Here is a 9,881-nt window from a genome sequence, read left to right as displayed (position 1 = left end):
TAATTAATATTTGAAAACTTTATTTCCTCAAATGAGCACCAACACAGATTGGAAAGATGACAGAAACAATGCACTTTTCTCTAATACTGAATCACTATGTACAAATATAGGAAAAGGTGAAGACAAATTATTTTGAAAATAATTATCTTTGTTATTAAAGCAAAGTGACCTGAAAAATGCCAACAACAACAACAAAAATATAAACAAAAGAAAGTAACAAAACCCAAACCCAACAAATAGTTTGTAAACACAAGCATAAACAGATTCTGTATTCAAAGATAGTCTCTGCAGGTTGGAAAGGGAACTCTCACTCTCACTGAAATGTTATACAAAGACATCTGGGAGATAAAATTTGGTAAAATGAGAAGAGCTTGCTGCTTCTTGGCTTTACCATTTGCGACTGGCAGATTTCATGTCTGTATTTTAATTTAAAAAATTAAACATCTCTTTCCTCTACTTAGACCATTAGCACGTTTTCTCACTTGAGGCAGACTTTTAAAAAAACATGTAAGTTGATTGTGTTCAAGATTTGGTTTCCCAGCCTTTTCCTGAACCTGAGGCGATCTGACCTTTAAAAAAACAGCTGTTTACCAACAAGGCGTGTGCATTATTTTATACTGCATTATTTTCAACCCAAACCAGTCGATGTTTTAACATGTGGCTTCTACCACGACTGGAGCCCTGGGGTCTGTGATGAATTCACTCACATCTCAGAAACACAGATTTGACTCCGCCTGATCTCCGCAAACAACAGATTTCCTTTATAGTCTGGAAAAGTTGAGCACACAAAGAAAGAAACAGGGATAAACCGGCAACAGCTCCACGCTCAGGAAAACAAGGCCCTCGAGGGTTGTGCTGCTGGTCCACTCGAATGAAAGAGAAGAAAAATCCTTATGTGCCCAAGGTGTAAACCACAGGTATAGTGTCCCCAATAAAAAAGAAAACATGAGGCACAAGGCAAAGTGCTTTACACACACACACACACACACGCACGCACTCGTACACACAAACATGATTCCAATTTGTTTCACTCTAAGTTGTTGCTAAATTTACTTGATTATATTTCTTTTATTTTCTAGCCAATACTGGTGCAAGAAAAGAATTTGGATTCTCAACCTGCTAAAGTGTACTGTAGAGTCCATTCCATTGGGGTTACAGAGAGGCACCACTTCACTGCCTCCAGACTAATGTGCTAGAGATCTTTTTTTTTTTAAAAAAAAAACAAAAAACATCGGTGATCACTGTTTCCCTTAAAATATACTTCAAGAAATGCAGAGAAAACCATAAAATTTAAAAATGAAAATAAAAAGTGCTCTCAGGGAATCTGAGAAAACAGCACCAAATATATTATTTAAAAAATTAAATATTATTTACAAAAGTATATATTCACAAGCAACTGTTTCTTTTATATATATCCACTTGAAAATCTTTTTATAAAGGGGATGCCTCTTTTTCACACACTGACCCACCAGTAAAGATGTCCTCTCTCCTGTTCCCATGATCTTGCCGTCCTAGGAGGCGGGGCGGTGCTCAGTCAGGCCCAGCAGGCAACCTGTGACCTTCGAAAGCTGAATTTGATTGGAGTCAAATCCGCCCACCAGCAGCCTGAGACTAACATCGAGGGTGGGGTGGGGTGTAACCCAGGGCCACCACAGGCCGCATGACCTCGGATGGAACCAGAGGGTCTGCGGCTGGACTTCAGCTGAAATCGAAGGCAGTGCTGGCTGAGGTGCGGAACCCCAGGCATTTTCCATTCTCACTCCTCCCTTTCCCCTCCTTACTCCCTCAACCCCACCTAAGTTCTGCATCGAACCCCAATTCCCTGAACCTACCAGGGGTGAATGGATGAGGTCTTTGGTTATGCTCTGAGTCAATAATTTGGTGAGGAAAATTAAAGAATGACCCGACCAAGGCCATGCGTTAATGCATCTCCATTGCTCAGCGGCGGTCTCTCTGATACCACCAGACGTTAGACAGACAAGCCATGAATGGAGCTGAAGTTTTAAGAAGCACTTTTGGTTTCATTGACACAAAGGGAAAGCCTAATGAGTTGGGGTTTTTTTTTCTGTAGGTTTGGAAAAACCAACCTTACTCAGATCTCTCACGCCACGTATGGCGTCATCCACCCATTGGACACTCAATGGACAGTAACTGAAAAAACCAAACCAAACCAGGGTCTTATTGGACCTCTGCTCTGATTCGTGCAAGTCAGAGGCCCTGTCCCCAAGAAAGAACAAGGGACACATCAGTCTCCTCTGCCCACTGAAAATTCTAGGGCACCCCATGTCTGGTTTCTATGTTGCCACATATTTTTACTTTTAAAAAACAAAACACCTGCCCTTGTTTAAGCCCCCATTTTCTTTTGATGGGAAGGAGTATCAATAGCCAGGACATTCCCCGAGCAAGGGGTCTATCAAAATCCATAACTGAAGGCTACTACCTTCAGGGGGCTGGAGGGGAATCCATGATTTCTGACTGGCAAGCCAGCTGAGGAATGTGAAAGTTAAAAATTTTTTTAAAATTTTTTTAGATCTTGGGCCTGGGAGTGCCTGGGAGCCAAAGGAACTACTTCTCTGGGAGCAGAGATGCATTACTTTTTCTGAACTTCAGTCTGCTCTTCAGTACTGTGGGGAGAACAGGGCTACTAAAGCACCGAAAGATGTGGGCAAGAAGCCTTTGGGAACAAAATCCAATGTCTAAGACTCCTTCTGTCTACAGAGGCAACCTACTGCTGAGCCTGGAGCTACCCTGCTTCCGTCCCACTGCCCTTCACGGGCAGGGCGGGCCATGCCCATCTCGGGTCCCCCGTCCTGCAGTCAGCACGCAGAGACACAAAAAGGCATTTCTACCGAGGACCCCTTCCCCATGGGAATTTGGTTCAGTTCTGAAAACGTCCTGGGTTGGCTGCTTGGATCTCGGTGAATCAATCTGATAGACTCTTGTCTCCATGAACACACTCTTTTGTGACGTCTAAGGTGAACAGTCCTATAGGATCAGAATGAGAGACTGAGCATTACCGGAATAACCTACACACATCTGAACAATAATGTTTTCAGTCTAAGCCATGAAATGAACTCAGCTAAGCGAGTTTCCGTCATGCGCCGTGTACTGGCTGAATTGCTGTAAAACAGACTTCACAGTGTTGATTAAATGTAACATGCTCCTCCCTCTCTCGTGAGCCTCAGAGGGATTTGTTCCCCACTCCCCCGAATATAATGAGCTTTGGATCGGGAGGTGAGGAGCAGGGGTGGGGTAATATTAAAATTTGTGACTTGACGTTTTGACATCAAATCTAAGCCCTCCCCACCCCTGGTTTTCTCTCCACACAAAACGTTCAAGTCCAAGGAGAACAGCTAGGGGCATGAGGAATCTACCAGCCAAGCTATCACTAAGCTCAAAGCCTTGGGACTTTGTTTTCCACAATCTACAATGAGAGAACGGGAGAAAACCACCCAAAACTCTATGTACAGAGAATTGCTGACCTCCCTGAAGCCATCGCATGCCAAAGACGAAAGACGCACGGAACCTGTAACGGTTCAAAGCTAAGCTAGTCCCAGCACCGCCCCCACCCCCTACCTTGACAGGATGCTCTTCTCTTATCGCGGGTCAGGAAAAAAGGTCAGGCAGGCAGAAATGCCAACTAGCCTGACTTGGTGTTTTGTTTTTCCTGGCCCGACACCTGAGCCATTTCTGCAGGAGCTCCCAAACGGCAGCCCCCTTTGTTCCCTGCTCTCCTCAATTACTGACTTTACTTGGTTCCTGGTCAAAGCCTTTGGGATGTTTGGATTTTGTACCCACTGCAAAGGGTAGTCCCCCTCCTCTCACCTACGTGGAGGAAGAGGAAGTGAGGATGGCCCCGAGGAGCAGTGGGGCTCCGGAGTCATCAAAACCCATCTGGGCTTTCCTCCGAGTCACTCACTGCCACCGAGACACCCCCGACCTGGCCCAGGAGAACCAGGCCTCTGCCCCGCCAGCTGGGATTAGCGCCGCTCTGCTGCACACGTGCTCACCTGGCACATTTGGTGTCAGGGACAGAAGCTTCTGATCAGAGAGAACGCGGTCATGAGGTATTTTTTTCCCCCTCTTTGTCTTTTTAGACAACTCGGTTATTTCAAGCCTAAGTTACCAGGTCTCCAGGAGTAGCACGATTTTGTCCCTACCTCTACCCTCCCGTCCCTGCCCACCCCGGAACCCTCAGGTCCCCCTTTCCCTCCTGCTCACACCCCCGTGCTGGGCACCGCGCCCCTGACAAGAAGCCATCAGGCAGCTCAGCCTGGGCCCTGGGCCCTGATCAAGGTGGGCTGCCGCCATGCGGTCGGGCATCTGTTCCTTTTGCTGTTTTGTTTTCAGCCAACACTAGAACAGAGAGAGAAGCCAGGATCACTCACAAACAGATACGAAGCAAAGAGACAGAGAGACAGCGATTTAGAGGCCGGTCACCAGAAAGATGGCGTCGGGGTGGGAGGATGCCCCAGAGGGCAAGGCCCACACGTGGATGGACCCACGTGTTCAGTCACTCTCTCACGCTTGGGTAGAATGGTCAGTTGGATGGCGTTCACGTGGACACGGGGCTGGTGGCTGCTCCCGATCAGTCCCAGCCATTGTCCTTGATCATGTGTGCCAGCTCGATGATGTATTTGCCTTCTTTATATTTCTGGCTGCTTTCAAAGGCATGTTCCTAAGAGACACAAGGAAGAAAAAAGATGCTGAATGACCAAGGACAAGCAGGTGACTCTCGTGGCACAGGAGCAAAGGCAGGGCCAACGACAGGCACTAGAGTCTTTGCCCCGCTTTACTGAGACTCACTGAGAGGATGCCACCACGTAAGCACACCGTCCCTTTCAGTTAACTCCAGCATTGAGGGGACACCAGGGCTTCCTCAACATCTACAACAGAGAATTTCCTTAGGATCTTTGCTCATTCAAGTCTCTGCCCAAATGTCACATCTCAGTAAGCTCTTTCCCAACTACTCAGCTCCTTAAAATCAGAGCTTCCGCCACAACCCCTCCTCCTTTGCTGCTTTGTCTCCGCAGAGCTTATCACCCCCAAGCACACACTGTAACCTACCCCCCATCTATTCTGTGCGCTGTCCGCCTCCCACCACGACAGTATCAGCTCCACGAAAGGCAGACACTTCCTCTGTTCCGCTCATGGCCATATCCTGAGCGCCTAGAGGACGGCTCGGCCCATGACAGGTCTTTGATAAATAACTGCCGAATGAATGGACGCAGGCACACAGATTTTGTCTTAGGGGGAGTTGATTTCTGACGCTAACCAGAAGTCTGCCCTATGGATGTGTTCGGACAGTTTGAGTCATCATTTTAAACTGGACTTCGTTACGTTTAGAAAAAGACGCTCAGCGAGAGGAAAGTATCGTGAGGCCAAACAGGTCTTTTCATTTCTTATCTTGCTGTTTCAATGTCAGCTGTGTTTTTCCTTCACTGCCTTTCTCCAGAGACACAAAAGCGGTATGAACTCCAGGCTGGGGAACCCGGCAGCCCTCACGCCCCACCCAGTTGCCAGGCCTCCAGAGGGAAAGCTCAAAGTACCCGGCAGCTCACCACCCTAACCTTGCAGCACTGCATTTCCCTAGCTTAGGAGCCCCAAGGAGAGAAGTCCCGCACGGATGTGAGATCAGAGGGCTATTTTATTTGCTGGCATAGATACCTAGAACGTCTTGGTGTATCATCAGTCATTAGATGGCCAAGCTTGACACAGAGAAGCCGTGGACATCAGATCTTCCTCCCGAGTCCCCTTATTAGTGACTAAATCCTGCTGTGGATAGGTTCTGGGCACCACTTATGAGCTGCACCTTCTGGTCTAAAGCTCAGGGGCTCTGGGTTTCAGACTACAGTCTTCGGCTGAGAGGAATCATTCCACTTCGTGGAGCCAGGAGGGGCACCAGGAGAGGATGTAGGAACACACCACCCACACGCCAGCTTGGCTCAGCGGTGATTTCCCCGACACCCCATCTTCCCCAGCTCTGTGCATGTGTGTGATGTGTGTGTGCGTACACAGCACAGAATGTGGTTCAGGAATAAGACCTATTGTTCCATAGTAGTGTGTTCAGGGTGGGGACAGGAAAAAAACAAAACAGGGAAAGTGGGAGTGTATCCCTATGAAATAAAAATACAAACAGAAAAATCAACAGCCTCCAAAGCCACAAGGCATCTGCAAAATGTCACAACTGAGCTCAAGTGGACAAAGCACTACACCCCGGGTCTCCAGCACCCCACGCTTGGCTTCCTAGGATCAGAAGCATCACTCACCATTTGCAATTTACAAAATGATAAACTTCCCATTTACAAAACTGGGATGATTACCAACATCTCACAGGATTATTGTGAGGGTCTAAAGAAATAATGGAATGAAAGGTTGGGGCACCGGTGATCAATAAATACCTGGGGAGCCCGGCCAGCGTGGCTCAGTGGTTGAGCGTCGACCCATGAACCAGGAGATCAGGGTTTGATTCCAGGTCAGGGCACGTGCCCCAGGAGGCAGCCGATCAGTGACTCTCACCATTGATGCTTCTATCTCTCCCTCTCCCTTCCTCTCTCTGAAATCAATAAAAACATATTTCGATACATAAATAAGTACTTTGGGAGTCAGATGTTTCTCTGCTGCCCTGCGCATGCGTACCTTCTACCTGTCCACTGTTTCTCCGTTTACCTGCGGCTATCCTTCCTGGCCTTGACTGTGAACACCCTGAAGGCAAGGACTAGATCCTTCACTTCTGTATCCCGCACAAAGGCTTTCGGTAAAGCTTTGCCAAAGGAGTGAATCATTTGACCTGAAGTAAAGAGAGAGCAAAACCAACCAACTCAGACTTATCTTCTGTCTGATCCAGCACAGCCTGAAAGGAATGGTAACCAAGAGGTTGGGCAACAGAGAAGGGGCAGAACATTTCTGCGTAATCAACCCAGAAAGGTGGCTCCCAGATCACCCAGAGGGGCCAGTGGTCGCACAGGGGGAGCAGAACGGCCAAGGCCAGTTTCTCCCAGAAGGAACAGCCAAGGCAACCACAGGGAGCTCAGGCTAAACCATCTCGGCATCATGAGACACAGCGTCTAGGTTTTTTTCTTTCTAATCATTTCAAGGGAGATGTAAGGGCTGCTCCATTACGGACTCCACCTGCAGCAGTTTTTAAGATGTGCATATTTCTGAACTTTACTTAAATGCAAGCATACTTCTATGCCTGGCTTCCATTGTTCCACATCATTTTGTAAAAAGGTTCCATATTTTTAGAGCAGTTTTAGGTTCACAGAAAATAGGAGCAGAAGGCAGAGAGATTCCCCCATACTCCCTGCTCCCACAGACACATGACCTCCCCACTATCGAATCCTGTGGAGTGGTACATCTGTTACAATAACAAACCCGCACTGACACGCCACTGTCACTCTGCCAGCAATTCCGACTCCTTCAGGCTTCTCCCAAAGCTACCTAACACAGGTCACATGAGCCAGCCCCACACAGGACATGGAATGTGAGGCATTTTACATGGAACACCCGCCCACCCTAGCAAAGGACCACTCCCTTTCCTCGGTACCAAAAAGACATGGAAAGCATTTGTTGAGTTAAACAATGAAAAGATGAATGTCCGGTTGGCAAAGTCCAGCTGTGACTGTATCTGACAGTGAGCATTAGCTACCAATGTTTGATGACGCCTAGCACAGGGCCTAGGACTAGAGATGCTCTGGCGACATTTACTAGAGCATCGAGGAGCATGGGCTCTGCAGTCAGACCACGACCTGGACCCCATCCTGTTTAGCCATCTAATGACTAGGTGACATTGGACATACTATTAACCTCCCTAAGCCTCAGTTTCCTCATCCATAAAATGGGGGCTAAAATATGCCCTGCCCGCTAGGGATGCTGTGAAGAGTGAATTAAACCACATAAGTCTGGAACATAGCAAGCTGTCGGGAACTGCTTTGTGCTCATGTTATTATTTATTAAATTAAAAGGCACGGGTGGGGGGTGCCTGTCTGTCTCAGGGGCGGTGTGAGGGAATGAGCAGGGAGAGGGGACTCTCAGTGGAAAGATAAGCGAGAGTGTGGCAAGGACTGCGAGCTCTCTGAGCTCAGTTTCCTGTCCTGGCCAAAGACAGTCCCACAGGCCACAGAAAGGTGACATGTCATGTAAGGCTCTCGGCTCCCCCCTTCACCAGGCTTCTCGATACTTACATATTTCCAGCCCAGAGTGGTTTTGCAGTTTTCACAGTAAATGTCTGCGACCGCGTGCAGTCCTGTTAACAACACCCGCTCTTCTGCGGGCCCGCAGCCCACGTTAACTCTGCGCCGGGGACAGAGGGAGAGAGCGGGTGGTTAGTTTCGGCTTCAGCAGCGGCTGCTCGAGCTGAGCTCCCGGAGAAACAATTAACTGAGCGCGGCCGCCTGAAGGGAAGCCAGCCCCGAGGGAAGGGCATCGTCTGCCACCGGCATCAATACCCACCCCCAGAAGGCAGCCGCATGGAAAATCTCCATTGACGGGACTCTCAGGTCTGCAAGTTCTGATTCAATGAGTCTACTAAAAATAGTCTTGATGGTTGAGACTTGGCTTGGAATGTTTCTAACAAGGGCTTTCAGTCTTGGGATTTAAGGGGACAGACTGAGGGCCACACTGAAGTCCACAGCCATGGGCACAGGCCCTGAGCTTCCTGAGGACCGACTGCAGCCGGAAATGTCAAATACGACGGGCCCAGTCTTGCCCTGACACAAGGGTGAGCGAGCCCTGGGGATCAAACACTCTCCTCCTCCGCAGGGCGGGCACCATCTCCAGCCGAACATGCTAGACTTCCATTCTCACAGCTCATCGGCTCGTGTGGGCTTCCCCTTCCTTTCCCAGGCAAGGGGCGGCGAGTGCAGCGCCCGGTTAATGGCTGAGGGCTACAGGGAGGGGGGCTGTGCATCTGCAGGAGGGAGGAAGGATCGTCCCCAACTGGGCCTCCCTCCGGCCTCAGGTCCTTCAGATGTTGGCGTCTGCTGTTCACTCTCTCTTCCCCAACATGCGTCAGACCTGGTTATGAGACCTCGCTTTGAAGCTCTCTCAGAAGCTCCCAGCTTCTTCCTGTGAGGCCACAGCTCTCTGATGTGCCTATTGGGCCTAGTGAATATTTCATTTTTAGCCAAAGATGCTGCCCCCAAAATTCCCCGAAGATAACTGGCTACCACTTGTGGAAGGTGGTAGAGAGGGCAGGGTCCGTCGTTTAATTATCGCTGAGCGTTGCTGTTTCTTTCCCCACCCCTCAGATCTGCACCAAACAATGGACGTACTGTAGAGACACTCACACTGAGTTAAAGAGGTACGCTCGTCCTTGACTTCCTTGGAACGACTGAAATGCAAGAACACAAATCGATAGTTAGACGGCCCTTTCGCCCACCCCTGGGGAAACCAGCCCCGAATCATAGCGATTGTGACCTTCTAGGGTTGACACAGCAAAAAGGGAGCAGGGAGCGGTTAGCAGTCCAGCTGGGGGTGGACAAGGCAGAAGAGACAGAGCTGAGGAGCGGGGACCAGCTGCACTAGGACTGTTTCCAGCAGCTCAGGTGAGAAGGCATGAAAAACAAACTCCACGGTGTCATTAAAAACAGCTCCCCTCCTGACATCACCTGACATAAGGTCTCCACCTGAGACCACTGATCCACATCGGTCCCTCCTAGACCCACTTGATTTCAGCCATCTCTAGACAAGACAGCAGAGAATCCCAGGGGGTCAAGCATAAACCAAACCCACCTTTTCATTCATGGAGCCTTGCTACAGATTCCAACCCCACGGCAGCTACAGCCCTCCTCCATGGGATGTCTCTTCCTGAGGTGTAAGCAACTTGATCTCTAGGTCACAGGGGTACTAAGCAGCAATCCCATTTTAACTTCTAGCTTAAA

At 49.0% G+C, this 9,881-nt stretch overlaps 1 protein-coding gene across 3 annotated transcripts in view; it reads right to left on the bottom strand.

Annotated features, from left to right (window-relative positions):
* YPEL2 (yippee like 2) overlaps positions 1 to 9,881 on the bottom strand; it is a 56,130-nt gene continuing 46,249 nt past the window's right edge. For all 3 annotated transcript variants that reach the window (XM_081161217.1, XM_081161216.1, XM_081161218.1), the window contains 3 exons: positions 9,288 to 9,331; positions 8,184 to 8,292; positions 1 to 4,678 (listed from right to left, as the gene is read on the bottom strand). In XM_081161217.1, coding sequence (XP_081017343.1) covers positions 4,589 to 4,678; positions 8,184 to 8,292; positions 9,288 to 9,331 — 243 coding nt within the window. In that variant the 3' untranslated portion in view covers positions 1 to 4,588. The remainder of the gene's footprint in view (positions 4,679 to 8,183; positions 8,293 to 9,287; positions 9,332 to 9,881) is intronic.

The sequence above is a fragment of the Miniopterus schreibersii genome (assembly GCF_964146895.1).
Source record: "Miniopterus schreibersii genome assembly, chromosome: 16".
Taxonomy (NCBI): Eukaryota; Metazoa; Chordata; class Mammalia; order Chiroptera; family Miniopteridae; genus Miniopterus; species Miniopterus schreibersii.
Note: the sequence above shows the minus strand (reverse complement) of the source record. Positions and strands in the feature narration are given on the sequence as shown.